Raw genomic sequence first — 13,496 nt, 5'->3', positions numbered from 1 at the left:
GACCCTCCAACCTGCTCGTCCGACAGGGAAAATTTCACACGGCGAGGGACGTGTACGAATAAGCAACTCCGGGAAGATTTCAGTGGTAGATTGCCCTGAAATCCTCAAACTATTTTCAGGAGTGCATGTGTGCAAACAGCTCGAGTCTCTTTTCTTTCAGTAAAGCTTTAAAAACATGAGAACTAGAGCTGGGGGCGAGTTTGCACAAATATTTGAACACAATCACTTTACTGCAAACTGCAACACCAAAAATAACTGTTAATATGTTTAATAAAAATTAAAAAAACACATAAGTCCCAACAAGTTTCATTTTATTCTATCACTCACTCAAGACAGCCTGTACGATACTTTGATATATAACATCTCAAATATTAAACATCATCGACAATAAATTCCAGGTTGCATCTGTAAATAAGTCTCCGTGTTTTATTAGAATATTCTGTACAATCTTAGTCTAGGCACTTTTTGACCCTTCTGGGCTTCCATGCGGTTATTTGACCTTTTTGAATTCTGCTGAGCCTCGTCCAGACTGCGATCAGAGCTCCATTTACATCTCTCTTTCTTCGTGAGCCGTCAGACATTTTTTGCACACAACCGTCATTTACAGCATCGTAGAGCCCGACCGATTTATCTGTTAGCATATCAAGTTTCTATCTGTGATATCGACTTATTTTTATCTCTGATACGCGCCGATATTTCTGGATTGATTCACCAGTCAAAAAGCATTTAAACTGAGTTTCATTGTATTACAATAGCAGCTCTTTCACCAGCAGAGGGCGCTATATGGATTACAACAAGTATTATCACCCTTACTTTCCAGTTGAGTGGCCATCTTGTCTTCATTATAAATCTTTTCCACAAGTGTTTGATAACTGCATTTGAGGGAACAAAGCAATAAATGCGTATACTTCAATCTATTTCTACAGGACGAACATAGATCTAGGAAAGATATCGGCCAATATATCGGTACTCCCCAATATACTTATAGGTATCGGCCCTAAAAGGCTGATATCAGTCGAGCCCTAATAATAACATTTTGAAATTGACGCTGAACCGAGCTCTGTCTACAGATCGAAGATTGCGCAAAAGAAAGATATCGGCCGATTTATCAGTACCGTAAAAATCCCATATCGGTCAGGCTGTATTAAAATCATTTTGAAATTGATTCTGAACCGAGCTGGAAGGAAGATAAGAATCAGAGCGATGTGGGCATTATGACGGAGCCTAGCAACAACCTAGCTGCTGCATTTAGTACCGACTGTAGACGTGATGTCGAGGGCGGGGTTATGCCTGAGAGGGAGTTGCATTAGTCCAACCAGGAGAGGATGAAAGTAAAGTTTGTATAGAAGAAAGATATCGGCCGATTTATCAGTACCTGACATTTTTTTTAAAAGCCTAATATCGGCATCTGTCCGTCAAAGTCCCATATCGGTCGGGCCCTGCAGTTCAGGCCTGCATTGTTTCATAACACAGTTAATATATATATTTTATCTCACAGCATTACGACAAAAAACATGAAGGAAAAACATGATGCTCTGAAATGTCAAGTAAATGTACAACCTTAACACACACACAAAAAAAAAACAGGAAGTCAAACCAGGTTCAAGCGTCGACCACACGAGAGATGTGTCTTCTCTAAAAATGTTTTAGCAACAGGTTCAGAAAACCCCCCCCAAAAAAACAGTAGAACAAGATTCTGCAGTATCTTAATTACAGCACAAGAAGTCATGACATGAAGAGCGCTCCAGCTTCCACTCGACTTCAGGAACAATGGCACAAAAGAAAAAAGGTCACTTCACTGACCGGGTAAATCGTCCTCTACACCCACAGAAAGGTCATGTGAGCATTTAGGCATCAGCAGATAACATGTTGTGTGTTTTAAAACTGATGGGGGGCGGCAGAATATGGGAAGTAGCTGCAGCAACACCAATGCATCAGCAACAGAATAAAAAGGAAAGGCGGTTCTTTACACCTTACGAGAGCCTCATTTATAGAGAGGCATGTTTATCTTTCTTTATCTTATAAGGAGTTGAGAATAAAACGATCTTCTCCACTGATTAGAGGGGATGAGCAGGAGATGCTTAAAGTCAGAATGTGCGACATAAATAAATCATAAAGTCCATCCTGTGTAAATGTGTCTCTGAGTCCTGACTGTCTACAATGAGGGAGAAGCTCGAGTCCCGCTGGCTGTGTTGTTGTCAGAGCCGTGTTTACATGGACGGGACGGCCGGCTCCTCCCCTTGTGTATAAAAGCTGATTTAGTCAAGAACTAGAGAGAAGAAGAAGAACATACTCACTGATTATTTGGATGTTAGTAAGAGTTTTTAGATCATTAGCTACGAGCTAACTAAAGAGCGCTAACATTAGCATACTAACACAACAATGTAGGCCACTTGGAGCTGGAGCTCAAGCCAATTGTATTGCTGCTTGCGCTAAACTCCTTTGTGTGAACGAGAGCGGAGGGGGGTTGGAGGTGTGTCACTGGAGGAGAGCGGAGGCTTCAGTATGTAGGAGGCGTGGCCTAACAGCAGTTTGTTTTGGTTTCATTCTGGAGCTCAAGGGCGACATCTACTGGATCAAAAAATTGCACATTCTTCCTTTAATCCAAAAGTGTGGCCTGATTACACTTCAATCGTTACTTTTCAAGTATCTGTTGAATGCAACTCAAGAACGACAGCTCAAGATGAGAAAATGTTTTATACTGCGTTACTTTTTGTTTTGATGTTTTAAACTGTCTTAATCTAATAGATTAGACAGACATTGTGTAAAGATTCCACGTTTAATAACATATATATTGTTATTAGCGATATATAGACTTTTTTTTATTTGTGCAAGTGTCATAAAAATTGCAGTACGACTTGAAAACTTCAAATCACTGCAACAGAAAAAACTGGATTTTTAGACTTGGAGTGTTTAGCCGGCTGCTTCTGGAGGGAATTGGAGTAAATAAATGTGCTCACACACAAAGCTAAACTGAAATCTTGTTTCAAACTGCTGCAGAGCGAGGTTTTGAGTACAGTGTTAGTATCTAAAGAGAGAGAATAGATACTAAAGGAGGACACAATATCAGCTTTTTAAATATGAGGTTATCCAATACGACTGTCTTGAAAGGAAATCTGCGTTTGGATTGTAAAGTAACCGTGATCGAGTCGTGTTTTCTGCTTCTTTCTGAGCTCGCTGTTTCACATCGTCTCACAAATCTTCAGCTGAACTGGAGGCAGAGTTTATCTGTGCTGTACCGAGTGCTCACGGGGCCTTTAGGTGGGGTATCAAAAATAAGTTGTCAACCAGGATTCTGTAAAAATCAGGACGCACAACTGGAGCCGAAGATGATGATGATGACGGTGGGAAAACTCCCCGTGTTCATGTGTTCATCCACCTGATGGAGCGAGTCGTGATCGTCTGATTGGATCAGTTTCCACGGGGTGCTGCTAAGTAAGTCGCCTGTCTACGCGTGCTCCTCGTGGCGAGTCTTGTAGCTGCCGTTGTGCTTGTGGCAAGGTGACGACGACGTGTCCTCGCCGAGTCCAACCGAGTCTTCTCCGTCGCTTTCAAAGTCGTCTTTCTCCTCTCGGTCGTAGCCTCTGTCCAGCTGGAGAGCAAGAGCAACAAACGGATGAAACAGTGGACAATAAAAAGTAACCACTTCCTGTGACAGTAAATATCTTACAGCTCACCTGAGCGGTCTCAAAGTGCGACTCAGCTCGGCTCATTAAATCATGAAAATGAATCAAGCTTCAGTACCTTCGCTGCTCGGGTTTTGCTCTTCATCTTGTCCTCGTCTTTGCGGCTCCTCTTCCTGGACGTGGAGCGTTCCTTCCTGTCCCTGCTGCGCTCCCTCCTCTTCTCTTTCTTCCCTCTGAGAGACGACGACGCAAAACAAACAAATTAATGAACAGCAACAAGACTGATGCACAAATATGGTTATAAATCTATGAAGGAAGTAAGATGTAGGAGTCTCTAGAGCTACCTGGGGTTCAGGGTCCCCCAGTGACTCAATGAAAACTAATCACATTGATGTTAGTTTTTGAAAGCAATGTATCTCTTTTTTCATGTGGGACCTGGGGGGGTGGGTTCAGTTTTTCTAGGCTCCAAGTGGGGGGCGGGCTCCAAGGGAAAGAGGTTGGGACGCCTGGAGATTCACAAAACCGTCCATAACGTCTCCCTACTGTTTTTATATCTTTGACTTGGATTCTCTGGTTCTTATTTTCTGTAATAAAAAAATAAATATTGTCTTTTTTTTTGTGTTAAAATGTAGGAGAGATGGGGCCCGATGGCCTAGCGGTTATGTCGCACACCCCTTGTACAGAGGCTATTGTTCGAGTCCGACCTGCGGCTCCTTTCCTCACTCTGATCCCTCTATTCTCCGTCCGATCAATAAAGAAATAAAAATAAACTCATGTAAACATATGAATGTAAGTAGGAGCAAGACGCAGTAGCACAGACATCGCCATGACAACCAAAAGCAACGCAGAGTGTCACACGAGGTAATCTTTGTATGCAAATTCACAAACAGTGTGAGAAGTCTCGCAGGTGAAGGAGAAATAAATCTTAAATCAAAGACGATATTTGACGGTCTCGGGGGCGATGCCAAGGCGAGCGTGGATTCATAAATAAAGCCGGTCTCTGTGAAGCTTTAACTTCAGGCTCAGCAGCTGTTTAAATAAAGTTTTAGTGGAGGGTGGCGATGAAGGGATGGACTTACCTTTTCGGTGAGGGGGACCTGACTTTCCTCCGGGGGCTCCTGGAGCGATCTTTGCTCCTCCTCTTGTGGCCCCTGATGAAAACAAATAAAGACATTTTAGAGGCGATTAGATCAAAGACACAAAAACATTACAGATCCAAAAATGTCCCCTTTATATTTCTGTAAATGTCGACATATGAACGTATAAGGAGGCGACCCACTAAACATTTCTCACACGTCTGTACCCACATTTGGTGTGAACATAAACATCATGAATCTTGTATCCTTGTTTTAAATATTTATCCTTTATTTTAGCAGGGAGGACCCACCGAGACCGAGGTCTCTGTTCCAGGGGGGCCCTGCAGCGGTACAATAAAACAGATAGAAGAAGAGAACACAGTTTAAAATAATTACTAACACATTCATGACACACACTGACTCTAGAAAACCCATTCTCTGGTTAAAAAGTCACTTTTTAAAAAGGTCACATATTCTCTAAAATCCACTTCACCATGTTTCTCTAACATGTTCCTCTCTGATGAGAAAAGTCCATCCTCTCCGTCTTTTGCCTGCTTCACTTTTCAGAAAATCTGTGCTCAAACAGGCCGTTTGCAGATTTTCCCTTCATGACATCACAAAGGGCAGTAGCCCCTCCCCCAGGTGGGTGACACTCCCACAGCTAGGTGTTTGTTCTGCCCTCTGAGTCTGCCTTCTCACTGTAAACAATAGGACATGGAGAGAGAAAGACCGAGTACACCCAAGACATTCCAGAGAGGGGGCGTGGTCAGACACAGCTCATTTACATATTTAAAGGTACAGACACAGAAACAGCCTGTTCTGAGCAGGGCTGAAATAGAGGGGTTTATAGACATGATCAAATACAGGATCAGAGTGGATTTAGAACAAGAAACTTAACACACATGTTTTGAGGAGCTTTGAGACTTATTTACACTGAAGAAGAGGAGGAGGATATGTGACCTTTAAAACGCTGATGAGACGACTGGAGCGGTGAGCGTGTGTTAAGATTTTCAATTTAATGCATCTTTGTTTTTTTTACCTCGAGCGACTGCGACTGTGTCTCCTGTCTTTGGAGCGCGAGCGCCTCTTGTGGCCGCCTCTGGAACTGTGGGAGTCGTTCCTCGGCCACGCCTTCTGCGGCGGTCTGCTCAAACGGAAATAAGAGGGGGGGGGGATGGGAAAAAAATTCACTGAGCAGAATACAAAGGAGACAAAAGCACAAGGTTACACCATCAACAAAAAGTGAATCATGAGAGACTTAAAAACGTTTTAAATTTCTGGCACCTGTGTTTCGATTGGGACCTTTTCCTGTGCGTTCTGGAGTGTGAACGGGAGCGCGAGCGGGAGCGGCGTGGACGTTTGGATCGGCTGGATGAGTGCTTCTCTAAATCGGCTGGAGTGAAAGCAGCAGTGACATCATCAGAACCCAGACATGACTTCATTCTTACATTGCTGAAAAAACACGTTTTGAATGGTCGTACCCGGATCGATGGCAGCAGCGATGGTCGACTGGGCTTCCCTCACACGCTTCATCACACTCTCCAGCTCCTTAGCGGCGGCCTGCGGCGTCAGCTCGGGAGGTTTCACGATGGCGTTGTTGGAATGATTCACCCTGAAAAAAACAACAACAACACATTCAGCATCTCTTCGTTTTTACCGCTCCTCGCTCTTTGAAAGGAGGTTTTATAAAAGGAGAAACATACTTCAGGGGCCGGTCTCCGAACATGACCCCGTTGAAGGTCAGTGCCCGGGTCACGGACTCCTGATCCACAAACTCCACGAAGGCGAAGCGCGTCGGCTGAGTCTCGTCTCCGGCCATGCGCACAAACTTTACGTCTCCCACCTGCTTGAAGAACTCCAACAGCTGCTCCGCCGTGGTCGTCTGTGAGGAGAAAAACGATTTTTAGTTTTAAAATCCCGACTCTTTTTCTGTCGTTCCTGGTCGTGTGAAGTCACCGGACAGTTTTTGGATAATCGACCTCATGATGTAATCCCCGTTACCTGCGAGTTCAAGTTCCCGACATACACGGTCCTCCTGATCTCGTCGACCTTTGAGGGGTCCACGTTCCCCATGAGCGGGGGCTGAGCGAGGGATGACGCTGCGGGTTCCAGGACAGCCGAGAGCCGATTCACTACAGGAAGGTTCAGCTGCAGCAACAGAACACACACAGACATTTAGCTTTAATTAGATCACATGACGGGCACAAAGAGTCGGGCTGTTGTGATTTAGCCTCCGCAGGTCACTCGTTACATTTAATATAGAGATTTTTGACATTTGAACGCCTGAAAATATCCAGATAATTTCGTCACTGGCTCCAAGTGAATTTTCCTGCGTTCTCACATCAGCTCACTCTGACTTTCTGCGGCAAAATGAGGGGTTTTCGGGAATTTTCTGCAGGTGTAAAAGAACTACAGGAGTCTTTCCATCAAAAGCAAAGCTCTGCCAAGTCTATCGAAGGAAAAAAAAAACACCAAGTTTTCTTTAAATGCTTAATTTTTACCTAATGACGGAGAAAAGATGTTAAAAAAAAGTCATGCAGCTGGGCGCTGGTGGCTCAGTGGTTAGTGCGTGCGCCCCATGAATGGAGGCTGTAGTCCTCCAAGCGGGCGGCCCAGGTTCAAATCCAGGCTGTGGCTGATTTCCGACTCTATCCATTAAATGTCCAAAAAGCCCAAAAATAAATCTTAAAAAAAAAAAAAAATAATAATAAAAAAAGTAAAGCTGTTGTGTTTCCCAGCTCAGCGTGCAATCAGCTTGTGATGCACAATGAATGAGGATTCTTTTTTAACCGTGTCATGCCGCATGCAGTGTGTGTGATGGTCGTGGGCTGCACTCGGGGTGATTTTGTCTGGTATATTGGTTGCACCGGTATAAAAAGATGTTGTGCACTTTTGCGATAAAAAAAAAAGGATGAAAAGTGCGTCTTCTACACCGGATTTTATGGTAAATATTTTCACCCCTTGCTTGTTTTTCAAAGTGCTCAGAGTGGTAAAGTTTGATAAATGCATGAGATCCAGATGAAATCATTGAGTAATCTTGTTTAATAATCAGGATCTGAGGAAAACCTGATTCCCGCCTCACAGTGAAGAAGACAGGTTATCCATTAAACTCCATCTTATTGAGACTCAAGAAAAACCATGCAGGCGGCGTGTTTCTGACTCACATTCTGCAGCGGGGCGGGGGTAGGAATCGGTAGCAGCCCCCCACCAGGAATCAGACTGGGCACCGGGGCGACGGGCGCCAAAAGAGACAAGGCCTTGGCCTCCTCCGGTATCTTCCCTGCAGGACAAGAGGCGGATATTAGCGGAGGCGATAGAAGCCGTCGTCTCTCTGTCTCCTCTATGTCTGCACAATAAGCCCACAGTATTCTAGAGAGAAAGAGAGCATACACTTCCCCAAAAACAACCTACAAGACTTCTACCGTCTACTCACCGAGACCGAGCATCCTAACTCTGATTAACTCAAATTATTTAATGTTAACTTTTCAGAAATGTTGTTTTGTTCCTTGGTCTCTTTTCATCAGATCAATAAAAGAAAGAGAGAGAAAAAAAAAACACAATGCAGAGAATGAGTCAACACTTTGATGCATGGGTCACCTGTACTGGGAACATATTGGTCATGAACCATACGATATCAAGCATGGGCGCTTTTCGGTTGGGGATGGAGGGGGGAGGAGGGCGCGATCGTTTTCGCAGTGTTGGAAAGGTGTGCAACACAAGACAACCCCATTGGCTGCGTCACTAATAGCACACAGGACATCAGATACAGAGAAGAAGAACAATTTTAAAGAACTGTAGGAAATGTTAGCCAACACTTAGCTACAAAAAAACAAACAATTAGGACGATTTTTCTCATTTCGACTTGTTTCGATCAAATGAAATCTCCAGAAGAGATTGCGGCTACGTTTACAACATTACTACATGAGAATGAATCTAACAGTTCTGCTGCTTTAAAGGTCACATATTCTCCTCCTCTTCTTCAGTGTAAATAAGTCTCAGAGCTCCTCGAAACATGTGTGTGAAGTGTCTTGTTCTAAATCCACTCTGATCCTGTATTTGATCATGTCTATAAACCCCTCTATTTCAGCCCTGCTCAGAACAGGCTGTTTCTATGTCTGTACCTTTAAATATGTAAATGAGCTGTGTCTGACCACGCCCCCTCTCTGGAAGGTGCTTGGGTGTACTCAGTGCTTTCTCTCTCCATGTCCTATTGTTTACAGTGAGAAGGCAGACTCAGAGGGCAGAACAAACACCTAGCTGGGGGAGTGTCACCCACCTGGGGGAGGGGCTACTGCCCTTTGTGATGTCATGAAGGGAAAATCTCTAAACGGCCTGCTTGAGCACACATTTTCTGATAAGTGGAGCAGGGAAAAGACAGAGAGGATGGACTTTTCTCATCATTTGGGGGGTTTGTAGACAGACTAGGGGAACATGGGGAAGAGGATCATGTGACCTTTAAAGAAGGAACGACGACGCAGAGCATTCATTCATGTGTAACGAAGTCTTTTAAAAAACAATAAATGTTGAAAAGAAGAAGAATGTCTGTGACAGTTTTAAACATCCACATCAGAGCTGAAATGTGAGGGAACATCCATCATCTTTTTTCTTTTTTTTTTTAGCAAGTAGAATTTGACAGGTGTAACGTTTTTGAAGAGGTAAAGTTTGCATTACTGGGTCTCACTTTCAGAGCGTCTAGCCCCCCTCACTATGTCAACCGGAGAGTAGGTGACAAGAGAGTAAAGTGTTAGTGATCCTCCTAGAATTCCCATGTGTGATACACATCCCACCAGCGGTATGCCTGTAGCAACCTGGACAGAATTCAATCACACACAAGCTGCAGCTGTAGCGGAAAGAGAGAGAGGGGGGTGGGGGGTTGGACAATAATCAAAAACAACAAACCAAAATAACAAATATAAACACAACGCTATAAGAGATAAGCAATACTGTAAGTTTTCTGGGTAGAGACAAGGAGAGAAGTGGACAACATGGGAGAGTATGAAAGGAAACAAACCAAAAAGTAAAAAGAAATTAAAAAAAAGAGACAAGGTGTCCATCTTGGAAGGTTCAGCGGGCTATTCTCCTGGTCACATTCCCCCCGTGAAGGCTGCGTTGGCCCGATCGGGGATAGTGGCTTGGAAAACAATGCCTGACTCAGGCTAGTGTAGTGTAACAGCCGGGGCCAGTCTAGTCATCTGATATGCACACATAATCACACAGAAAAAACATACAGAACCAAATTAATAAACTCAGTAGCCATCCAGCAACCAAGTCACGAGGACAAAAAGCATCAGGTTAGAGGTGATAGCATTTCTGGGTTTTTTTTTTCTGACTGTACACATGGAAACAACAGTGGCACCAAAAAAAAGGGGTGGGTGGTGTCGGGGAGGGTTTAAAGGAAACGAGCACCAAAAATGAAAAAGAGAAGAAAAATGGTTTTGAGTTAGCTGCGCTGCCATCATCCACTTATTTTGTGGTTTTCCAGGAAACATGAGGCAGTAATGAAAACTGATTTATGGAAATTACAAAACCTACATCGTCGTCCAGAGACGCCGGTGCTCACGAGGGGAGATTAGCCCTCCAGACCCCCACGACTTTTAAATATCCGCGGTTTATAGAAACCCGTCAAATTAAGTTTTTGTACAGGAGATACTTCATGTCGTCATCAACAAGCAGAACCATGAAAACAAAACTCCCTCTTGTGGAAAACTTAGGATTTCAGCGCTGGTTTTTAAGTGACTTTAACTTTAAATCTAGGACCAGGTACCCCCCCATTCCCCCGCTGGTCTGCGCTCACACCGCTCCAGGACTAACCGGGCCTGAGCACGGCTACCTCATGTACATAACGTCTTAATACAACACATGCATGACTTTACAAGATCATGAAGCGTGCTCAGTCTACAAGCCAGGCGGACTCCTGACAGCTACTTTACAGACTTTGTGTCTTATTCTGAGTCGTGTTAGTCAGATACAGACAAAACACTCCAGGATTTCTCGATAATGGACGGCTGTCCACGTTGCGTTCTGGGACTCGTGCACGACCTGTACCGTGCCGAAGTACATCTCTTCCAAGCGTGCCGGAGCCGAGGAAGTGGAGCATACTCATAAGTTGAACAAACTGGACTTTGGGGGGTGAAGAGTCCCTTGCTCAGTGTGAGTGTGCACTAAAATGAAAATTTAGCTTCTAAATCTTTTGTTTTTTTGATCTCTTCTTTTGACTTCCACAAAGCCAATTCTTTTTTTTCACTGATGCTTGGCTTTGAAGTTTGTCCAACAGGAGACTTCATCGACCCAATAAAAAACCACTTCCCTGAATCAACAGTTAGCAGATATTGATACGACACAACAGACAAACATCGGCTACTGACGTCGCTTCATGTCACATTATTTGCAGATGTACGATGTCGGTCAGGGCCGACGATACCAACGTTAAGCTGACGCATCGTGCATCCCTCGTTGTTGATTATCATGCTCTTATTTTTACCTTTCTTCTATTTCCTGACTTCCTGCCGTCCTCTAAAAAGGTTCTTTCTTTTATTATTTCTGGTTCTTAGAAGCTCTCCTGTTCAAAGCATTTTCACCAAATGTCGAGTATCAAATTTAACATGAATCGATGCTTCTTTATATTTTAAATGAGCCCGTATATTCCAGGGTCTTCAGTGAATGCAGCATCATTATTGTTAAATCCAGCGGGGGGGGGGGGGGGGGGGGGGGGGTCTAGAGGGTTAACCTTGAATGAAATGGTCTATAAACATGCACTCTTTTGTTTTGTTTACTTGCAGAAACCACCTTGTGACACCAAAAAAAAACAAACCTTGGCTGGATGCTGTATGCAAAAACAATACCCAGGGTTCAAAGGTCAACCACAACACCAAACAGGTTTCAAAAAGGGGGAAGAGGCCATTGCATGACCACTGAGACAACTCACGCATTGCATTTTAATAATAAGAGACATGTTGCACTCACCTTCTGCACATGGCACCACAATCAGAGCTCTGTCAACAAACACAGTGTTGGTGAGGTGCTGGGCCACTCCAACACTGGAGGGGTCCCGATACTTTATATAACACACTTTGGAGGAGAAAGACAGAGGCCCATTGCTGTAAGGAGACATTTAAGAACACAAACGGGCTGGTTAGTTTTCTAATTCGCTCGTTTTGCGGCTTAGAAATAAGAGTTTGTTGGACCGCATAGGCCGCACGCATCCTCGGGTTTTCCTAAGCTAGCCATGCCGGCGGAGGTCGCTCTTACTCGGGCGGGTAGAGCCGCAGCTCCTCGATGTCTCCCAGGAAGCCGAACAGAGTGCGCATCTGCTCGCTGCTCACGGCCGAGGAGAGGTTGGTGACCTGGACGACTGCGGTGCCTGGTATCCCGCTCATCGGTGCAAAAAAAACCTGATAAATCTGCTTACAAGCTTTAAGTGTGGTATATTATTATTATTATTATTGTTTTTAATAATAACGCCAGAATATCCGAGCTAGCGGAGCTCCGGAGGGTTCACCGGCTTCCTCTCTGTTGTTGGAGAGAAGCCGTCACAATGACGGATGAAGCGCTCTACCGCCCCCTGCTGGAGTCAAGATCACATGCTCACACAGCAGTGAAATGTAAAGACTGTTCCGCAAGGCCATGCAATAAACACTCAAATTACTAATACACATATACACAGTAAAATAGAATATAATGTAAAATTAAAAAAATTATTATTTGAATATACAAAATATAGATTAATGTAAACAGTGTAGAGCAGGGCTGGGCAACTTTGGTCACAGCAAGGGGCCACATTCATTTGCTTCTCACTGCCAGGGGGCCAAATTGTAGAATACAAAAACGATTACAGTCAATTATGTCTCAAATTTATCTCACCATATACCAGTGATCAAATATTATTATGGACGTATTTCTGGTTTTCACTATTTCATGGCAGATTTTGTCATGTTTTCTTCAGGTTTCCAATTAATTGGTATGTCATAATTGACCTGAGGGCCACGTTGAGGGTTGATGGGGGCCGCATGTGGCCCCTGGGCCACCAGTTGCAAAAACCCTGGTGTAAAGTGTCAGTGTGTAAAGTGTCCGGGGTGTCAAAGTGCAATGTGCAGATTGGAATGTGTGGTGTGTGTGTGTGTGTGCATCATGTAATCACTGTATGGACTGCAGCAGTGTTCAGGTCTACCCAATTTTCTGTGTGAAAAATCTTAATATTTACAGTCTTTAGTGAATATAGATGAGAAAATTCAATATATTCATCAGGTTGTTGCCCAACAATAGACACATGCAGCTTGTAAGGCTGAAGGAGGCTGGAAGAGGTGGACAATAATTGACAATGTCTCCCACCAGTGTTTAGTTTAGTTTAGTTTAGTTTATTTGCACTTTTGTTTTTGAAAGAAGAATCAAACAGAAAATTAAAAAAAAAAAAAAAAAAAAAAAAAGACATGTGCAGGTGAGGTAGAAACCCATGAGGGCTTATCTCAAAACCTCACTTTAAGAGATTAAACAAAGTTAAAATAAAATACAGTGAAAAATAACAAAGTAAGAATATTTACTATCACAAATAAAATTTACTCAAATGAAAATGACATACAAACACTGAAAACATAAAAATAGAGCAGAACAGGACATACAGAATGTAGACAATATAACAAAATCGGGACAGTGTTGCCAGGTCCGCTTGTTATAAACAACTTTGGGCTTGTTTTTCTGTAAAGCGTTTTGGGGTTTTTGAGCTTGTTTGGGCTTGTTTTGTTCCCTGTATGAACCTCTTCTGATTCTCTCCCAACTCTCCACAATAAAGCAAAAAACA

At 43.5% G+C, this 13,496-nt stretch overlaps 1 protein-coding gene across 6 annotated transcripts; it reads right to left on the bottom strand.

Moving 5' to 3' along the window:
- Positions 1 to 294: 294 nt before the first annotated feature.
- Positions 295 to 12,227, bottom strand: srek1 (splicing regulatory glutamine/lysine-rich protein 1). Of its 6 annotated transcripts, none has more exons than XR_010668991.1 (12): positions 11,951 to 12,227; positions 11,666 to 11,799; positions 7,867 to 7,982; positions 6,704 to 6,850; positions 6,406 to 6,584; positions 6,184 to 6,314; positions 5,987 to 6,095; positions 5,742 to 5,846; positions 4,706 to 4,777; positions 3,745 to 3,859; positions 3,140 to 3,592; positions 295 to 3,103 (listed from the first exon to the last, which is right to left on the bottom strand). XR_010668991.1 is itself a non-coding variant. In XM_029281176.2 (12 exons), the coding sequence occupies exons 3-12, from the start codon at positions 8,328 to 8,330 to the stop codon at positions 3,449 to 3,451; spliced, it is 1,149 nt and encodes a 382-aa protein (XP_029137009.2). In that variant the 5' UTR covers positions 8,331 to 8,443; positions 9,374 to 9,894; positions 11,666 to 11,799; the 3' UTR covers positions 295 to 3,448. The 6 variants fall into 6 exon arrangements, 5 of the variants coding, with proteins under 5 accessions (XP_029137009.2, XP_020509490.2, XP_020509488.2 ...); XM_029281176.2 differs by lacking the exon at positions 11,951 to 12,227 and adding exons at positions 8,300 to 8,443; positions 9,374 to 9,894 and having other exon boundaries at positions 295 to 3,592; XM_020653834.3 differs by lacking the exon at positions 11,951 to 12,227 and adding exons at positions 8,300 to 8,443; positions 9,384 to 9,894 and having other exon boundaries at positions 295 to 3,592.
- Positions 12,228 to 13,496: the final 1,269 nt, after the last annotated feature.

The sequence above is a fragment of the Labrus bergylta genome, chromosome 17 (assembly GCF_963930695.1).
Source record: "Labrus bergylta chromosome 17, fLabBer1.1, whole genome shotgun sequence".
Classification (NCBI taxonomy): domain Eukaryota; kingdom Metazoa; phylum Chordata; class Actinopteri; order Labriformes; family Labridae; genus Labrus; species Labrus bergylta.
Note: the sequence above shows the minus strand (reverse complement) of the source record. Positions and strands in the feature narration are given on the sequence as shown.